The sequence below is a fragment of the Argopecten irradians genome, chromosome 11, assembly GCF_041381155.1.
Source record: "Argopecten irradians isolate NY chromosome 11, Ai_NY, whole genome shotgun sequence".
Taxonomy (NCBI): Eukaryota; Metazoa; Mollusca; class Bivalvia; order Pectinida; family Pectinidae; genus Argopecten; species Argopecten irradians.
Window position 1 is genome coordinate 33,723,610 of NC_091144.1, and position 19,993 is coordinate 33,743,602.

The 19,993-nt window shown below is 34.1% G+C and overlaps 1 protein-coding gene across 3 annotated transcripts in view; it reads right to left on the reverse strand.

Moving 5' to 3' along the window:
* Window positions 1-1,494: 1,494 nt before the first annotated feature.
* LOC138335361 (uncharacterized) overlaps window positions 1,495-19,993 on the reverse strand; it is a 33,825-nt gene continuing 15,326 nt past the window's right edge. For 2 of the 3 annotated variants that reach the window (XM_069284415.1, XM_069284416.1), the window contains 21 exons: window positions 18,652-19,302; window positions 17,841-17,882; window positions 15,611-16,498; window positions 15,099-15,197; window positions 14,196-14,602; window positions 13,477-13,563; window positions 12,784-13,203; window positions 12,320-12,396; window positions 11,914-11,977; window positions 11,368-11,619; window positions 10,812-10,914; window positions 10,354-10,462; window positions 9,757-9,893; window positions 9,337-9,446; window positions 8,896-9,039; window positions 7,965-8,133; window positions 7,296-7,498; window positions 6,392-6,622; window positions 5,791-5,911; window positions 4,834-4,972; window positions 1,495-2,657 (listed from right to left, as the gene is read on the reverse strand). In XM_069284415.1, the coding sequence (XP_069140516.1) occupies window positions 2,546-2,657; window positions 4,834-4,972; window positions 5,791-5,911; window positions 6,392-6,622; window positions 7,296-7,498; window positions 7,965-8,133; window positions 8,896-9,039; window positions 9,337-9,446; window positions 9,757-9,893; window positions 10,354-10,462; window positions 10,812-10,914; window positions 11,368-11,619; window positions 11,914-11,977; window positions 12,320-12,396; window positions 12,784-13,203; window positions 13,477-13,563; window positions 14,196-14,602; window positions 15,099-15,197; window positions 15,611-16,498; window positions 17,841-17,882; window positions 18,652-19,302 (4,565 nt within the window). In that variant the 3' untranslated portion in view covers window positions 1,495-2,545. Of the gene's footprint in view, window positions 2,658-4,011; window positions 4,087-4,833; window positions 4,973-5,790; window positions 5,912-6,391; window positions 6,623-7,295; window positions 7,499-7,964; window positions 8,134-8,895; window positions 9,040-9,336; window positions 9,447-9,756; window positions 9,894-10,353; window positions 10,463-10,811; window positions 10,915-11,367; window positions 11,620-11,913; window positions 11,978-12,319; window positions 12,397-12,783; window positions 13,204-13,476; window positions 13,564-14,195; window positions 14,603-15,098; window positions 15,198-15,610; window positions 16,499-17,840; window positions 17,883-18,651; window positions 19,303-19,993 lie in introns of all 3 variants that reach the window. The other variant, XR_011210268.1, reaches the window with a different exon arrangement.

Consider the following 19,993-nt stretch of genomic DNA (forward strand, 5'->3'; position numbering starts at 1 on the left):
AATTTTCGTTGTTCAATAATTGCATTGTGTGTTTTTCGTAAAATAGCAGTCAATGCACATTATTCAATCCGAAGTTTATGCTAAAAACTATTACACTAAAACAAGTATGGTTTTGAATGAAGAGTTTTTTTCTTTATTTCTCTTTACTTTTTATCTATTTAACACAACTTGATATTTCATTTTTATTATCTTCATTTTAATGATTATAAATTATGTCGTTTAAAGAACTTTTTACCAATTTCATCTAGAATTAACTGTTTCATTTCACCTTATCTAGATTATTGTTCAAGTGTTTGAGGTCATTATAGCCAGCTGTACTTGGACATCATTGACTGAAGATAAAGAATATTTAGGTTTCCACATACCTACCTAATTGTCGTAAAAAATATTCGGTAATTGTCTTTAACAGAGTTATCTGCCTTTGCCGGTATGTATTGATTATGACGTCATTATAATGGTTATTCTGTGAGTGACACGACATATTTTAAAGTGAAAAGGCCTTATTTTGGCTCATGAAATAATTAACTCACAATCAGTACATACACGCAACTCTGTAATTCGAAAAGACGGAATATGACCGCAAATGTGTATATGATTTACCTTTCTTGTGTATCGCGATATTTAGACTGCAGTATTGTATATTGATATGTAATTTTTTTTAATCTAATTTATCAAAATATGATAAAATATGATGTCTTGTCTGGGCTTAACATTTTTTTAATGTCTTTTGTTCAATATATTTGTAAAACTATAAATACTGTAAAGTTGAATTAATATCGGCGTGATAAATCTCACTTTTTCGGCGAACACATGGTGTCATGCATGCGTACACATATCACCTAATGTGTGAAATTTAGCTTGTGTATATAGGTTTAGCAAGGAAATGATCATATCACAAACAAACCGGAAAGCTGACTTTGCGAAAATGTCGACACAAGAAAATATGTCCAGGTGTATGAAGAATATACGTCATACTGATAGTGCGTTATATCCACACACACCTATTTTCGGAGTTTAATGGTATGAAAAGCCGTACCACAAGACAGTTTGATGTTCCATTAATACAGCATCGTAGTTGTTGAGTATTAAGATAAATTAGGTGATGTGGTTTTGATAAGATATGCCAAATTTCATCTCGTAGTATTATTCATATACACTTGTAGTTTGTTAATATATCTTAATTTGCTCCAAAAGGGTTATGTGGAAACTCTTAAAGAAATGGTTAGATATCCGTGTTTAGTAAAGCTTAAATTAAAATTCTCTGATAAAGTTACCGTATCAGATGTTTTTTGTGAAATATGGGATGCAGGTTACGAATATGTGATAGGTGTCGAAGACAGATGATCTGGTGAACCTCTTATACGCCTTCTCTCTTTCATTGGTTCACCTACATATAATGTATATTTGCTGTTAATTTTCTTCTCTTTCATTTTGTTTATCTCATTAACGGATTTATACATTAGCTAACAAATTATGAATATAAAATAAACACAATTCCCTTTCTTCTGTTTATTTTTCAAAAACAAATTACATTATTTACACATATCACCGTTAACATCATTAAACTATTGAAAACATATTTGTTCTCCATTCCGAGATTCTATATGGCATCGTATACTTTGTCGCTAAATTGAACAATGATAACATATCTATATTGTTCTGTCATTTCCCAAGTGGTATGTACGCATATATCCCTTCATGTTTGTATTCTTCATTACTACGACCGTAACAGAAATAAATGTTTGTGAAAAGGTGGTCTAAGTATATCTTTCGGTCGGTCTAAAGGCAGTAATTATATATATATATGTGTATAAGTCTTCTGTGCTACAATAATGCAGATAGTCTAAATATTATATAATATATATAGTCAGAGTATGACATTATTGAAGTGCTTTCAATTTTTATATAAATTTTTTATATATCATATAATCATAAATGATCAGGATGGATCCTAAATATCTCACTAGTACGTTGGATTCCCACTTCATTTTGGTCTCCTCAATTGACATAAATGTACTAAGTATTCGATTTATCTTGAATAAATTATTAAAAACGTGAACTAATGAAATGTCGATATATTTTATACAAATGTATTTTTAGCGGACAGTTCGGTTAAATACTATTACTGCTTACGTGTTATAAATATGATAGGTCGCTGGTAATACGATATGCAATCAGCGAAGCTAAATTCAAATAAAACTATTAGAAAGTTTCGTAAAGGTGCACACTACGTGTGTGGTAGTATGGGACGGAGATTAGTTGATATATGATATAGTTCAGTACTTAATTTATGTTGTGTACTCACAACAAAGAATAGATGTACTTATTTACAAACATATTGCAAACATATTGGTTTTATAAAAAAAACTTTAGATGAATAATTAAACTTAATTCCTAAAATGATATAGTGATAGATGCACAGTCATTTTCAGCAATTTTCGTTTGCAGTAAGTTGTTTGATTTTTAATTTAAGCAATATTGCCTTATAGTTCGGTGTTATTTAAAGTTATTTTGATCAATGATTGGAAACGTTGTGCAGAGATAATTAAAGTCTATAATTATTGTCCGCGTACATCTTGTTGTCATAAGCTACTTCTGGAACGGAATCCGTCTTCTCCTCTTGAACTTTATATTGTTTGTAGTTCGGCTTCTTCGATCTGTTAAATAGAAATAAGATAAAAAAAATAACTCCACACCATCAGTCGATTTACTGAGTGGTTATCGGCAATTTTAATTGGGGACAGTTGTAAGGTCGGAGATGATTTACGTTTATGTCACCGAATGGAGTCATATAATCATAATAATAATACAGTTTAAACGCAAGTTTATCACGAGATATTTGTTAATTAGGTTATACTTTATCTGTTTTAAAACTGTCCCTTTGTCTCAGTGTAAACCCCGTGTTGAATATTTAAAGAAAAGATGCTACACCGCAGACGAATGGTATTTTTTTCTCTTCCAAAGACAGGAGCAGACAAATTAGTATTTTCCTCCAGTTACAAAAGTTACTTCCTTTAAACCATTACCCCAATTGAAAATTTGAGCTTCTTATTTTAATTCAAGATAAAAAAAAATGTAATTGCGTCGCGAAAAAAAACCCATGACACTATGGCCTATATGGGATCAAGTATTGATTGTGCATGCATGAGAAGCAAAACAAATGTATAAATAAATTATTAAATATGAACTTTTTTGGTTAATAAGAGACATTTAAATACAATTATACATCAGTTATTGCTCTGTCGTCGATTGAGCATCTTTAAAACATCACCTCTGTAATTAAGATAAGTCAAATAATGACATATATAAAATGACAACAAAACACATTTTGACTAGACATTTCTAAAAGACAAACATCTGGTCCAGTCTTGAATCCGGCCACATACCATCTATCAGTACAGCTGACATGCACACCGCCATATACACATGCATACATATGTGACTTACGAACTCATTATATATGCATGCAGTTACCAGTAGAGAGAATTAAATGGGATGCATGCTGCACAAACGGGAAGATTAATACCAACTACTACCTAGCATTCGAAATAAATTTTATAATTTAAACTACGTGGATACTTGGTTATCATTCGAAACAAATTTTATAATTTAAACTACGTGGATACTTGGTTATCATTCGAAACAAATTTTGGTCCAATGCACGTGTGCTATGTGGCACATTTGGTATATACATTACAATTTATACTAATGTAAAAATATTTGTATTTTTGATAAATGTACCAAATTGAATAATATAATTTCATTGCATTATCCTTGCGTGATAAAAAGCGACAAGAAACTATTTTTTATCAATAATTAAAACATTCACAGCGGCTGGTGTTGACTGCTATGGGACTCAATCTCACAATCGGAAACTAAACATCACCGCTACGTTAGCCAAATATGGATGTTGATTTCAACAGCCTTCCCGTATACTGTTTAATAGTGCTACACTGTAAAGATTAGCTTAGCAAGGTAAGACATCTAGATATAATGCTACGCTGTTCATACTTTTCTGGTTTCCATTCAAGACGCGTACACAGCTGCAGACTTGCACAAAGTCAGACTACATATTTTTGGCGATTCCTACAATAGCATGCAATATGTATGTACCTTAGTCACTTGTTGCGGTATTAAATTTCTATATTGTTATCCTCTAAAATCATTCAATATTGTATACTTTTTTAAACTTGTTTTTTTCCTTGTTTTGTTCTTTTTTGCTTTAAATGTTTTTGGGCTTATGTATAGAAAAAATAAAAGGCCCATCAGGTTTGAAGTAGAACACAAAAAGACATTTTGTTCACGAAGGTATATATTGTATATTATCATTGAAAGCAGCGATAACGAAAACAATGTACATTGCGTGCAAAAAGCTGGAAACTTAGTGAATTTCGATAAAAAACTGATTATTTGTGCATAGAATAACATACTTTACTACATTCTATAGATAGACAATTAAAGTAGATAATGAATAAACTCTTGAAATAGGCCCCCGCGGATTTGCGCTCAAGTTTTATTCTTCGCAACCAACTTTCGTTTTTTGTAATCTTTATGTGTTGTTTAAATTATGAACTCTTCAATTAACTCCTATAACAAATTATTGGGAGACATGTCTCTATAAAGAAATATTTGAAACTCTAGTAAATACAAAATAGTTAATTAATAGTTAATTTCTAGATACTGCAGACCAGATATTAGCACAAAACTCAAAACGTAAAAAACACATGTAAGATACTTTTTCCGCCGTACGGATAATGGCTCGCAAATACATAGGAACCAAACTTTAATAAAAAAAGAAAAGTTTTAAATCACACACAACGTAAATGTTCTGACCTGTTTTTAAGTATGTATCCGAGGGCAACCAATAAACACACGCCCAGTACCCCACACACTACTCCTAGGATCGTGATATCTGTCTGGTCAACCGTGTCGTCTTGAGTGGACGCTTCTACCCTCGGGGCACAGGCCGGATCTGAATTACAAACACTGTATATGACACACTCGAAAATGTCGGTCAAGAACAACAACACGATGCATCTGGCCCGCCTGTAATCCTGGACGATTAAAACGAGTTTACAATAGAAAACAACGTTATACAAAGCAATAAAAATATTTGATTTATATTTGTGTTACAAGGAACGTATAAAATGGTTTAACGATTTAAAAAAAAATAAAAAATAAAATAACGTTAAGTACATAATTTTAATCACACCTTCGGATAAACACCATGTATTCGAAATGAACGACGAATTATACATAACATTAAGATTGATTTTTTGAGTCAGGTAAAACCGTCATGTAGTTCTATAGCCACTTCTTTTTCTCGGTATATTCTTGACTTAGAAATACATCAATATGGTCGTAAAACAACGATCCGTGAGACACAAATTTAATGTTTTCTAGCAGACCAGACCATTCTGTAAAATTTAAGTCAATATCGCAAAACATACCCTCTTAAATATAAATAGTATGTTATGAATGTGCGATATTAGGAGAATCTATCAAATGAATTTAGGTTACTTGAATAATTGAATGGATTTACGTTTCCTGAATAAAGAAATGGATTTGGTTTAACTGAATAATCGGATGGCTTTAGTTTAACTGAATAATGGAATGGATTCGCGTTACCTGAATAATGACATGGATTCAGTTTACCTTAATAATGGAATGGGTTTACGTTACCTGAATAATGAGATGGATTTAGTTTACCTGAATAATGGAATGGATAAACGTTAGCTGAATAATGAGATGGATTTAGTTTACCTGAATAATGGAATAAATTTACGTTACCTAAATTACACGTGTCCGTCCAGGAGGAGGTGCTAACATCCGGTTTACAGACCTGAAATTTCTCTCCAGGTTTTGTTTCATCTTTAGCGTAACAAGCCTCGTCAATAACACAACTGTCTCCCTAAAACATATTATATACCACAATTTTACTGTACATGTTTAACGGCATTCTAGTGTTAGTGCCTTTTCTTGCCAGATTGCCTGAGTTAAATATGTTTGTCGTTTATATAGTCGCTGGAATGTTAATGAGAATTTGTCAACAAGCCATCTACAGTATTTTATGTAATTTTTAGATGATTGTTGGTCGTTACATACCTGTAATATAAAACACGTATTCATTTTATGCGTTTAATTAATTTCCTTCCTAGCTAATAATACGAATAAACAACAGCACAAACGTCACTGACCTTCAGCTTATTTGTAAACAAACGCACCAGCATGGATACCTTTTATCCACAATGTTGATGTACGTAAGATAATACAAGCCATCAAAAAGATTTTTAAGGGGGTAAAAATACAAATAAATTTGAAGCCAAAGTTGTATGCTTGTTTAAAGGTGATTCACTATTAAACAAATTTAACAACTATCCAGCAGCTTTACCTTCCGGGTGCACGTGGACGCTGTCGTGTCATTAGCAATCGAGCAATCAAAACAGACGGAGTCGTACACGAGATGTAGGTACTGTTCACTGCTTGTGCTAATCCCGTTGTTACTGACTTTAACGAATGCGCCCGTATTTGCATCTGGCAGGCGGCAAGACACTTGGTACATGTTTGTGAAATTAGCAGGAACAGTTGCCTCAAGTCCAATTCGCTGCACCGAAGATGTTACCTGTATCCGAAACATAATCAGATTCATTTCATTATAATTAAATATCCGAATATGGCGCGAAAACCCGACGTTAGAAACATTGACGTTGCGTATTGTTTTGGAAAAAATGATTCTTTGGAAAACCGATGGAATCGTAGGTGTAAACTTATTTTATTCCATCAAATAGTTTGGAAAAGTATTGATGGATTAGCATTCATGTCATTATTTATTGATTTCATCGGGTTATGAAATAAATTTTGTTTGCAAACAGTTTGCAAACAAAATTTTTTTCAAATCGAATAATTTTAAAAATAGTGAAAAAAAGAAATCAATTTTTAAATTATAATTTTTTCTTTGTTTTCATACTAAAAAAGAATAAGAATAAAAAAAAACGACGTTATTAGACGTCACAATAAAAAACATGGACGTTGCGTATTGATTTGGAAGAATAATCCATTGAAAAACCAATTAAATCGTACATTAAAACGTTTTTAAATAGTCTACAAATTAATTATAAGCACCATTGTAAGGTCGTTGGGTTATGAAAAGACTGTTCTTTGCAAACATTTGTGAGAATTTAAATAATAATTAAAATTCTTTCAGACATCAAACATCTATATGTTTAATTAAGCGTGTCATTTATAGTTCACACCCCGGTGAACACCAAAACTGATATTTATTTATTAATGTATACCTTGATGTATGTGAAGTGACAGGTGAGTGTAGGGGATTCAACAAAATTTTGTCCGAGAATCGTTACTGTCTGACACTTGTCACTTGCATGTCTGATGTCACATCCGGTATCATCCGCTGGTCTCGGATTCACAGTCGGTGTAGTGTTCTGAGCAGAGACAGAGCAATCTGTTCCGGCGAATCCCGGTTCACACTGACAGATTCCTGTAAATAAGAAAATTTTAATCATGATCAACCTAATATTGACGTTTGGAAAAGACGGAAGCAATTACAAGCAAATTACTAGTGAATCACGCAGTGAATTGGCAAATGTATAGGGAATACAGATGTATATATATATTACTGAACAACATCGTATACTTTGACAATCGTAAAAGTCTTTGGCAAGTCAGATGAAACTCATATTTCGACAACGGAATCACAAGACATTAGTAACCATGTGCATAGACTATATGTGATATCACCAAATGAATCGTATTATCCGGTTACCAGTTATTTATCATTCTTCACTGTTTACGGGCTGAAGGTAAAGAATAATTACATAATCTGCACTACAAATAATTTTTTTCTGGCGTGTACTTACCTTGAGTACAGTTTCTAGTGAGTACTTACCTTGAGTACAGTTTCTGATGGATACCTACCTTGATTACAGTTTCTGATGAGTACCTACCTTGAGAACAGTTTCCGTTAAGGCACTTTTCACTACACAGGCTGGATGTGTCAATGACAGGTACACTTGAGTTTGACGTCACATTGACCGGGGTCTTCTCCACCTCACCCAGACATTCCTCAAGGATGTCCTTGATTGAATCTAATGCCCACACGTCATCACCTGTAGTCTACAAACAGCGATTACCATTTTCATTTAAAATGGATTTTAAAGTTGTATGGTTTGTGACGTGTTGCATTTTTGGCATAGAAAAAGTATTTAAAGTGTTCTACATATTTTTCTCCGCCTCTCTAAGTTTCTAAGTTTCAATTTTTCGATATTTACCGACCTTTGTTCGAATTCGCAAAGTTATTAAACAATTAAATTAAAATATTGATTTTTAACGTGTATACGTTAAATATAGCTCGGAAGTATCCGAACTGTTCCGATCTGGTCCGATCTGTACGGGTATTGTTTATATTGACCACGTGATACGGCTCGGGAGGTTTCGATCCCTACGGGTATCGCCGAGGTCACGTGATGGTACTCGGTTTTCCGATATTACCCGAAAGTTTAAAACCTGGCGTTGACTGTGGCGGTTCTTTTCAAACGTGTGATATTTCATGCGACATTTACCGCTATGATAATAGTATATTGGTGCTTTCATGGATCTGAACCATCATATAGAAACATCCATATTCACACTTTGTATGAGTTTGTGATGGTGAAAATTATAAGAAATACAACTTTAAAGTTGACAAAAAAAATCTACAGATGAAAAAGTAAATGAAACTCTTTGTACTGTTTTATTTCTCACATATGATTTAACATTTTCCGGAATGTTTTTTTCCTCAAAGTATGTTACGGTTTGTTTTACGATTGTGCCTTTCAAACTGATCATGATTTAATGGAGATAATTAAAGTTGCTGCCATATGGTGCTTTGTTGTGTACCTCTAAGTCTGCTGCACAGTTGTCTATCCTCTCTGTTATATCGGAGCCATTCACCACACTGTCACACTGCTCGGTAACTGAAGCGTTGTAGATAGCACTGGAGCACACCTCCTTAGCTTCAGCAAGTGTGTAGTTCTGGGTAATCTATATAGAATACATAAGTAAGCATGTGTTACGGTTGATGGCAAACAAGTATAAATATACAAGTTGTTATCTTGGCAAGAAAGACGCCACAAGCGTAATGCAAGGTGGCAAACATTCAATGACATCCCGTAGTCATGCATGATTTTTTTTATTCTGACTCTCCTAGTTTAATGGAATTCAGAGATCTCTTTTTATCACTGCAAGAGAAAAATTTGTAATCATGAATATCAATTATTATTGTATTATTGTAACACCTATCAATAAATAACAAAATGACAGAAGAATCAGACGACATACCGCTGGTAAGACCTCTGGAGTATTAGGCGAGGCCTGGCGCTTGCTTCTTCCTCTGCCTCCCAGCTGAGGCAGTCTAGCCTGGGATACTACTGTATGTGTGATGTCGTAACCTGCAATGTGGCTCGTGTTATATACCAGTTTACACAGTAATGATTCGAACATAGAACAAGTATAGCAGACAATTAAGCCCGTCTTACGGTTATACAGAAGATATCTTTTATAGCCAATTAACCTCATCGCTAATTAGGACTTGTCATTAATGCGTAGAGCTTAAAGTAATAATGATTAGCGAAGAGCAAATTCGAAATGTACAGAATGCCAGAAGTGAGAATAAGAGTATGGAGAAGCCAGGAGAAGCCCAATAATCGAAGCGTTACGAGAAATCTAGTTATAGTAGCGCTGTGGTAACACGGGTCTTACGGGTTTCTAGGCATCTCATTGTTCCATGGCTGTTCACACAAAAAACAGGGCGTCCTTGGACACAGCTACAGAAGCGAGTGATGCCTGGCACAGTCGCTGAGGGTACTCCGGTGAAAATACTCGCTCCCGAACTGACGCTTGAAAAGATAACGGAAAATATTTAGCCTATATCTGCCCGATATTTATAAACCAACTTAATTCATAGTTTACAAACCTGTGAAACGTGCAATGGCGATTAAGAGTCATATGAATCCACTGTCCTTGTGCCTAAAATAATTTTGGGCGATTAATTTCCGCGCTTTTTGAAATTTAATCTCACGCGAAGTGAAGATAAGCTGGTTGATAGTGTTGCATTTAGTCATTTCATATTATTTCTATCATTATCAAGTAAAATAGTATTAATGCTTACAAATACATAACAGAACATTTTCATTTAGTTTGATAATATCTGAAAAAATCAGGTAAGTTTCTTAATGTTCAGGGATGCCTTGTCAAAAGAACTTTTAATTTAATTTTCAAAAAGATATGCACGAAATTACAATATTAAGATAGAATTTAAAGATGATCGAAGATTTGTTTTTTTCCAAATAAACGTACTGCCACTTCATCGAGAACTCATTTGGCTCCCGCACGTTTGATGAATATGGTCGTCCATTATTGTAGAGGACGTCATTATTCCGATTTCGGTCGTATACTCCACATAGACCTGCGGAAGCAAAATTAATAGAAACGTTCATAACAATAAATAAATAAATACTTTTATAGAAATAGATAGATACGTTCATAAAAATAAATGATGGTTATGAATCTGTTTTAACCAGAGTGTTTTCATGGCGTTGGAGTGTTATTAATTTAATTTTGAATGTTGATGAAAAGCAAGTAGTAGATTAGAATTCGATATTGAAATCATGTTACATGTGGTTAAATTATACGATTATATCTATATGTCATGACTTTGAATAGTTATGTCGACTAATTAAAGTTATCAAAAGACAAAAGGATAAATCGTTTAGCTTCCAGGTATCAAACTAAAATGAATTATTAAGGAAACTTACCCTCCGTCTGAGAGTAATCCAAGCTTGAAGGTTTCACCCAAATGTTAAGGAAAGGGCGGGCACTTGATTGTATTGTAATAACTGTGCCAGTTGGCAGATGTACCTAAAATGATAAAAAATGCTTTTTCTAATAATTCAGGTAAATATATGCATTTCATGGCTTTCTCTTGGTTTTTGTTATGTCCATAAAAGTGATATTCAACGGGAATCGAGATACATTCAATAGTTAAAGTTAACTGGAAAAATAAAACAACATTAACAAAAAAATAAACAAATATTTAGATAAATTATTATAAAAGGCACAAACAAACAAAACAACAGCGACGTAGAAGTATTTCTTCATTCCTATTATTATTTCCCTTTTTGGTATGTATTAATCATAACCTCATTATTTTGCGAATGAAATTCACGTCATTTTCTCTATTAAGTGTGACGTACGCTCATTAACACATGACGTTACAAACAATACATACCTGCATGGGCAGATAACTCTCTAATGTTCAAATTCAGAATATCTACGTAAACGAAAACATGTCTCCATATTATGGTTGATTACCTCGTATTTCTGTCCACATCCGAGGCGGCGGATGATCGTACCGGGCGTCAGGTTACCGTTCTTGTACATCTGTATTGTGATGGCAGTTGGTGCGGGGTGGTGGTGATGGCGGTCGTGATGTGACGTCACACCATGACTACCGCAGCTCGAAAACGTGATGACGTCATCACCAGATTTTATAGCAACCGCACAATTACAGGAAGGATTCTTTCTAGAATGGCGACTGCTGCATTTCTGGTACTGCGCCCGGACCTAATATTAGCATAGTATGATATTATTAACCAAATATCGATAACAAATACTATTAACTTAAAATAAGTTTAATGATGAAATTCATTTGCAAAACTTTGCGTCACTGACAATGACAAGAGATTATATCGATTTTAGCATGTTTATCCATATTTTGCAGTATAAGTTTTTATGTTACTAAATGTTACTGAAAATCGAGATCGTTTAACTATTTAACATTTATTAATCAATGAACCTCAGGTTATATAGTCAGTCACAGTTACAGGACACTTTCATACCATATGACGTTTTTCTTACCTCGTACGGAAGAGTTTTATGCCGGTACAAAACAAATTCTCCGGTGTTGAAATTGTCATACCGTCTGAAACGTCCAAGAATACCGTCCAATAAGTTTACATTCTTAAAACATATAATGCATATATATACATATAAATATGTACATATATATGTGAAAATGCAAACAAAAATTGTTTCATTGTTTCAAAAGAGAAAAAAGATGACAATGATGATGATGATGATGATGATACTTATGAAGAAGATGATGATGATAATAATGAAGATGATGATTATTATGATATGATAATGATTATGATATGATGATGATATGATGATGATGATGATGAAGATGATGATAATAAAAATGATGATGATGATGATGAGTGGTGATAATAATGACGTTGATAAGATGTAAATCTGTAATTACCTGCCATCAAATGTGGTGATATGGGGATCATTCAGAGAGGTACATATGGCTCTGTGATCGTTGTCCTTAGCAACAACCTAATTATACAAACAAGAATTGTAGTCTTTAATTACGTTTGTGAAAATCTAATAAAGGGAGATTCATTATATCTAAAGCTAAACATCTGTGATTTGTAATTATAACGTTATTAATTGCTCTTCATTAATTACCACGATTTTCTTATAGTTTGCATATTACGCATGAATATCGTATGCCTAGCAATTTTGGTGGGGTGATATTTTCGTGAGGATGGACAGTGTAAGTGCCAAAAGAATTAATTTCATAAAATCATAATTAATAAATGATTAATATACTCTTAAAGTCGGATCAAGAAATATTATTCGTGAAAATTAAAAACTGACATTTTAATGGTTTCAGTGACTAAAATCATGTAATTATGACACTTTGCTAATAAGGGTGCTTACGTCAAGACGTCCAATATTAAGGGTCAACGATGTGCTAGTTACTATCGGTGGTTGTCTAGGAAAAGTCACGTGGGCCTGGACGGTCACATGGGTACTGTGGTCACGGTCGTACAAGTTATCCACCATTGCGATGATAGGAATCTGAATTAACCCCTGCCAGTTGGATTGAGACAGAGATGCTCCGCATGATTCTGCATGTTCGGATTGGCTCGTACCTTTCCATCCTATAACCACCTGAGGTAGAACCCATTGCCGGCATTTCTTGTCATGTCGATCATAGTCAGTGTGGGTCTGTATGAGTACGGTGCATTTTCCCTTACACCCTGGACAACAGAACATCTGTGGAGGGGCTGTAGAGTTGACGGTCACATACTGAGGAGCTTTGCCTTCTGTCAGCACCAACTTTCCTGACGTTACCAACTGTAAGGGAAAATAAAATGCGGGTCAAAACAATGTGTTCGTAAAAAGCAGTGTTAACTATAGAGGGAAAATATATTAATATTGGCAAAATAAATTAACAAAATCCACATATATAGGCCGATATACAAATATATAATTGAAAATACTAATTATATTAACTAACCAAATTAGTTTTGATAGAAAATGTATTAACTGCTAATAGCGCTATTAGAAAAGACGGATAATATTGGCGCTATTTTAAATGTATTCCTTGATTAGATCAGAATAAATTACCTTGATTGTGGGAGTAAAGACAACACTTGTCAGTTTAACGGTCAATCCACTTTGACCTTTGAACCTGGCCTGGATGGAACAAGTGATCTGTGGAATAGAAATAATAGGATGCAAAAACACAATCCACAAAATCCAAGGAAACATGTGCTTATGTCTGATAATATCATAAAAAAACATTTATATTTCAAAGCTGATACAAAGTAAAATTGGGAGTGTAAATAGAGAAATGTTAGTTGTCCCAAGGATGAATACTCATTCTACTAACATTGACAGTATAATCTATTTTGAAAAATTATGTATTCTAAGAGATAAGTATCGTTAAGGCACTTAGGTAAACTTTTATTGAAAATACGCATGCGCTACGCTTAGAATTCTAGGAAACTTGAAATGCTGTTAATGCATATGTATTTACATGGTAATTGATGTGTGAATACATGTATATGTATTTAAAATGAATTGGTGAGTAAGGCCAAAAAATGTGTCTGTTTAGGGCTACGTTGGCAAAGAAATTGGATCGTTAGGTCTGAATTTTATTTAGTCTCTTTCACAAGTAATGGGCGGAATCTGAGTCTGAGATCGAAAAATATAAAGACTTGTTTTTCGTTGAAAAGTGGAAATAAAATTAAGGTCGGGAGTAAAACAAATTAGGGTTTGATCGGTCGGGTAACCCTAAACAGACATATTTTTTTGGCCAAGGTTTATATAGGATGATGATTTACCTTTTTGTTGGATAGGTTATCGTTGATGCTTGCTACAGTGAACTTGTAATTATCCGTCGTTCCCGATACAATATTCATTAATTCACAATTCCCATTAATATTGAGGCAAACAATGAATTCCACATTTTCCTGGAAAGACTTTTCGAAGGAACACGTGAAGAAAGCCGCACCTTGTCCATCTACCCCGGGTCGAAGATTAGGACGCACATTGTAAATTGGTAGACCGGGCTTTGTTGGGCGTGGCGTGGTAGTTGGGGGCGTTGTGGGTTCGGGTGTAGTGGAGGGCTTTGTCGTTGGTTTTGGTGTTGGTTTTGCCGTAGTTGGTTTCGGAGTTGTGGTGGTAGGTAAAGTTGTTGGTTTTGGAGTTGTCGGTTTCGGAGTGGTCGGTTTTGGAGTGGTGATGTCATCTAAGAAAACAAAAACCGTATATTATATAGTATATGCTATAGTGAAATCCATTTTGTTTCATGATATATATATAAAACTTTACCTAGTTAATCATAGATATAGATATATATTCTGTTATTGCAGTCAGAATAAAAGCCGGATATTTTTGAGGATTAAATTTTGAAATTTCAACTGGATAATTAATTTCTGCGATTCGCGATTTCTGTTAGACATTTCAACATAAACATTACTTCTAATTTTGTGTGTGATATTTTGTATTCCGCGAAATCACGAAAATGTTATCTCAGCAAAAATTACCTGCTATGCAGTATGTGAATGCATAATACCATGTATATATACGGAATATGATTTTTATGTAATAATAAGCTTTATACTTAATAATATTCTTACGACCACAAGTCTATATACTACTACTAAATTACATTTAGATTGAAACTGAAACAACATATTATAAGATATATATTTATTATAAATGTAATTTAATGGTGTGCCCACCTTTACAGATCCATCCCTTGTGGCATACATCAGTCGTTGTAGCCTTCTTTGTTGTAAGAGTTGTTGCCCTTGTCGTTACCGGTTTACTGGTTGTGGTAACTAAAGATAGAATAGTATCTAATGTCACAGTTTATTATTGAATAGAAGGAAAATATCACGATGATCCGATGCAATATGCAGTTGAGTACACCATCAAAATATAAATTATACAGAATAACAAATCTAGTGAGGATACTGTTCTTACTTCTTAATAACCACAAACCGTCCGTTATGGAGTGTTTTGATTTACCGTAAAGTTCCTTTCACAACTTTAATAAAGAAGCTGATGTTTCTCTCGTGAATGTGCCTTGTAGACGATGGAATAAGTATTCAAAGATTGGTTTACTAAGAAAATCTTCAACAAAAATGAGGTAACTCTTTGATATTTAGACTATTCGAATGATGTGGAATGCATTGTTAAGCTGACGAAGAAAAAAAAAGATAAAAAGATTGGACACTGTTAAATAACACACCTTTACTTGGTGGGAAGCCGATAATGATATCAATGTCGATGATGATGTCTATCCAAACTTGCCAGCATTTGATGGACTTGAGGTAGAAATCGACTTGGGTTGATGTCGTCACTGACGGAGGCTGTCCGATGTACAGGTGTTGGTTTGTGTTGGTGGCAACTTCATGTGATATCTGTGTCGTACTGAAATCTACTATCTGCTTATCCACGTATAATATCAAACCTTTGTCAGCCGACCACGAGACAACGATCGAATTGAAGGAGGATAGGGTGAGTTTGTCCCTTGGTACAGACGCGTACCATGACACGGTCGTGGTGGAGACAACACATTGGATCTGACCAAATCTGTAGACCAGGGCTATCCCTGTCCCGTCTGGCCGCTCCCCACCACTGGACAACAGGATAGTGTTCTCATAAAGATGTTTAAACTCCACCTCCACCTCAAACGTGATACCGGACTGACACCTCTCCAGGTTACCTAGACACATGTTGGTATGCCCGCCGAAGTCTATATAGTGTGTGGTCTGGGTGATGTGGAGCCCTCCCACATGTGGATCCACAGTAGCACCGCCATACACCTGTAGGGTAATGTTATCCGAGGTCACCAATGTCGTCTGATTAACTTTCGTAAATGACCAGCTGTAAGTTACTATCGATGGTTTTGTTGTCGGCGCTTTCGTAGTTGTTGTTGTTGTCGGCGCTTTAGTTGTTGGTGTTGTTGTCGGCACTTTAGTTGTTGGTGTTGTTGTCGGCGTTTTCGTTGTTGGTGTTGTTGTCGGCGCTTTAGTTGTTGGGGTTGTTGTCGGCGCTTTCGTTGTTGGAGTTGTTGTCGGAGCCTTCGTTGTTGGGGTTGTTAGTGGTGCTTTAGTTATTGTAGGTGTTGTTTTTGCTTTTTTCAAAAGATAAATATTTAATCGTTAAAATCATTTACTATTATTTATTAAATTTTGTTAAGTCATGTTTAATACAAAGAAAGTTAAAAAGACTACAAATTATGTGTTGATAACTTTAAACTCTGAACTCTGAACTCTAAAGTTCAGAAGTTACTACAATTATTTGTAGCTAAATCCATTTAATGCTACAATTATTTGCTACTTAATTCATCAGTAACTACAATTATTTGCTACTTAAGTCATTTGTTACCACAAGTATTTACTACTAAATCCGTCAGTAACTACAATAAGAGGTAAACAACAATCTAGTATCCGGTAGAAAAAGCAATTCAGAAGCAATGCATATTGTAAATCACATATTTTATTTGAAAGCTGGCCAAATACAGCTCTGGAAAGCCTCATAAAGGAAATTAGTCACAATCTCTGGCTTCCGAGAATAATGAAATAATTTGTACATTAAAGAGATTCAGTAACTGATGAGTTTCATTACAGGCAATACATTAACTCCGTGCATCTTCAAAAATCTAGTGAAGTTATATTTCATGTTCGTGTGAACCAATCTTTTTTTTTTATATATAACCATTCTTGAATAAGTGAAACATTGTCTGAAAAAGTATTAGAACTAAAGATTTTCCACGATTAAGCTGTACTCAATCAAGCGTGTGATTCAGTATTACTCACCGTGACCAATTCTGTATTTAACCTGTTTGCTTTCATAGTCATATTACCAATTATATGTATGTGCATACAAACCTTTCCAAAGTTTTATTTTCAGTCGACCGTGAAATAAAATAGGTTTTAGTCCCTCTTATCAACAACAGGATAGAGATAAATACGGAGAAATATCCTTGATGGTCAGAAAGGGCTTGGGATATAGAGTATGGATGTGATAGTTACGGTTTTCCCGGCCGTTTTTAAATGGGTTTCCGCGTCTTTCAACGTAATTTCGTTCAAACATAATTTCCTTCGTGTATATATATTTTGTTATATAAGTTATTGGATTTGTGTTAATACCAACTTTATAAAGTGATTTGCAGTGTGAGTAATCATATATTAATTAGTTATTCTGGATAGTCAAACATCGCTTCATCCATGTATACTTCCAGTTACTTCATAACATTGGTATAAACGCAAAACTTATAGCTTATATAACCCAGGAACAAAATTTTAATATATTTGTGGAAAATGAACATTTTTATTATTATTACGAAGGAACCTAACTTTAACAGATTTAATGAATGTAAAATATGCAGACCAATGTTTTCACAAACAAACATCCTTAAAGGAAAATACGTCGTATTTGTATTGCCTCTCTTCTTTCAAAATAGATATACTTACTTGATGAAGTGGAAACTGTTGTTGCTTTCACTGTGGTGTACTCTAGAAATGGAAGAACAATCAAACAATGAATAAACACTCAACCTAATTTGTAGTAAATGAGCGAATTTTTCTATATGTAAGTTCATACTTTTCAGCTTCTTATCTATGAACACGGTCGGAGACATGATGTTGAACAAATGAGCAATCTATTTTAATTCACAATATATAAGGATTAACTTGAATATATTTTTTATGTTATGGAGTTATAACACAAAAATCTGAGTGTACTCTAAATAAACCGCGAAGCGGTTTATGATGAGAGTACACTCAGATTTTTGTGTTATATCTCCATAACATAAAAAATATATTCAAATTAATCCTTATAATTCAATTTACGAAAGATAATCTCTTCAATATTCAAAATTCATTTTGGGACTCTTTTGTCTATGAAATCATTACGCCGTCATCTCAGCCAATCAGAAGCAACGTTATAAACGGCGACGCCATTTTTTCCTTTATGGGCTGATAAAGTAAATTTTTTAAGCCAATGAAAATGCTCGTAACAAGCAAAATTGAATTATAATAATATATATGCTCCGATATTCTACCATTCGCACTTGTTTATACACTGTCACCTGGTTAATATAATATGAATATCATATTTATTTGATTTTACCAGGGTGTTACAACACCATATTGACCTCAGCAAAGGTCCATAATTGATATTATATACATTATAATTTCAAAAATGTACAGACCACCTGTATTTCCTAAATTATGTGGAATTTTCTATTAATAACAAGACCTTTCATGGCTTGTTTGTGAATACCTTGAATTATATGTTGATGAATGAGAACATCACGTGATGCTGTCCATGCAAACAGGTTTCTGATATCCAGGAAAGTCGTGCTTGTTGAACCATGACCTTTGGCAATCAGTAGAGAATGAACATCTGGCTGGTTAGGATTCGGCAAGCGTATCGTGTGATTCATGAAAAGGTGTCCGTCAATGTAAACTATAAAGCCGTCAGCTTCATTCCACGAAACTTGATAGGTATGCCATTCGGTGTGATCAAAGTTGATTTTCGATTTGGATGTCCAAATAATTTTATTCCATTTTACTGCACAATACAGTTCCATTTTCCAAAGATAAAGTGCTATTCCGGAAGTGCCTACCATGTCTCCCCCGCTTGAGAAGATGTATTGCTTGTCAGTTATAGTAGAGTTTCGGAATTTGATTTCCACATTTAGTGTGAATCCATTATCACAGGAAGTGAGGTCCTGCAAGCATTGCAAGCCGGTATTGGGTAGTTCGACATACTGGCCAGTTTTGTTGAGCACCAGGACAGCACTTCCGTTTACTTCCGGTACGATACTTGGAGTTCCATACACGGTAAAGTTGTGTAGAGGGGTTATCAAAATGTTGTTCTTTATTTCCAAGAATGTGAAATCCAACGAGTGAATTGGTGCTTTTGTTGTCACTGCAACACAAGGAAAAATGCATCAACTCACCTTTCGGACGGAATTCAAGTATGGGAATCTTGGAATACGAAGTTGCTTCACATTAATTTAAATATTCTATTGCTGTTTATTAAGAACTTTGTCTTTCTAACATTTACATTTTGTCGGGAAATTATTAAAGTATCCCGATAATTCGATTTCAGCGTTGAAAAGTGTTACTATTGAAACCATGTAATTTAACGAATTAAATTACGCAGCGACTTAATTAAGTGTTTTTCTTTGTTGCAATCGAATCTCACGATTTGAAATGAATAGTCAATAAATATGATGTTAATATATCCACTATCATTTCTTATGAAATAGTCTACAAATAAAATGTTTTCATCAAAACGCTCTGCATGCAAAGAACATAATTTGACACGCAGCCTCGCTTTCAAAGAGTTAGACGAGTTTATTTTTAGAACTTCCAAAATTACAATGGTCAAAACTGGATAATGTAAGTTAATACTTAACCGTCGTATTATAAGGAAGGACAATAAATGCATTAAGACTGGTTTCTGTGGCCGACAATTCACAGTAAATTCATGAATTTATTTGCACTGTACGTTTATATAATATTGGTCCCCTTGGCTTTTGTAGGCAGCTGTTTATTTTTGTAACACTTAGTCAGGGATTTTGCTATTTTACGCCAAAATAAAGTTTCAGTAAAAT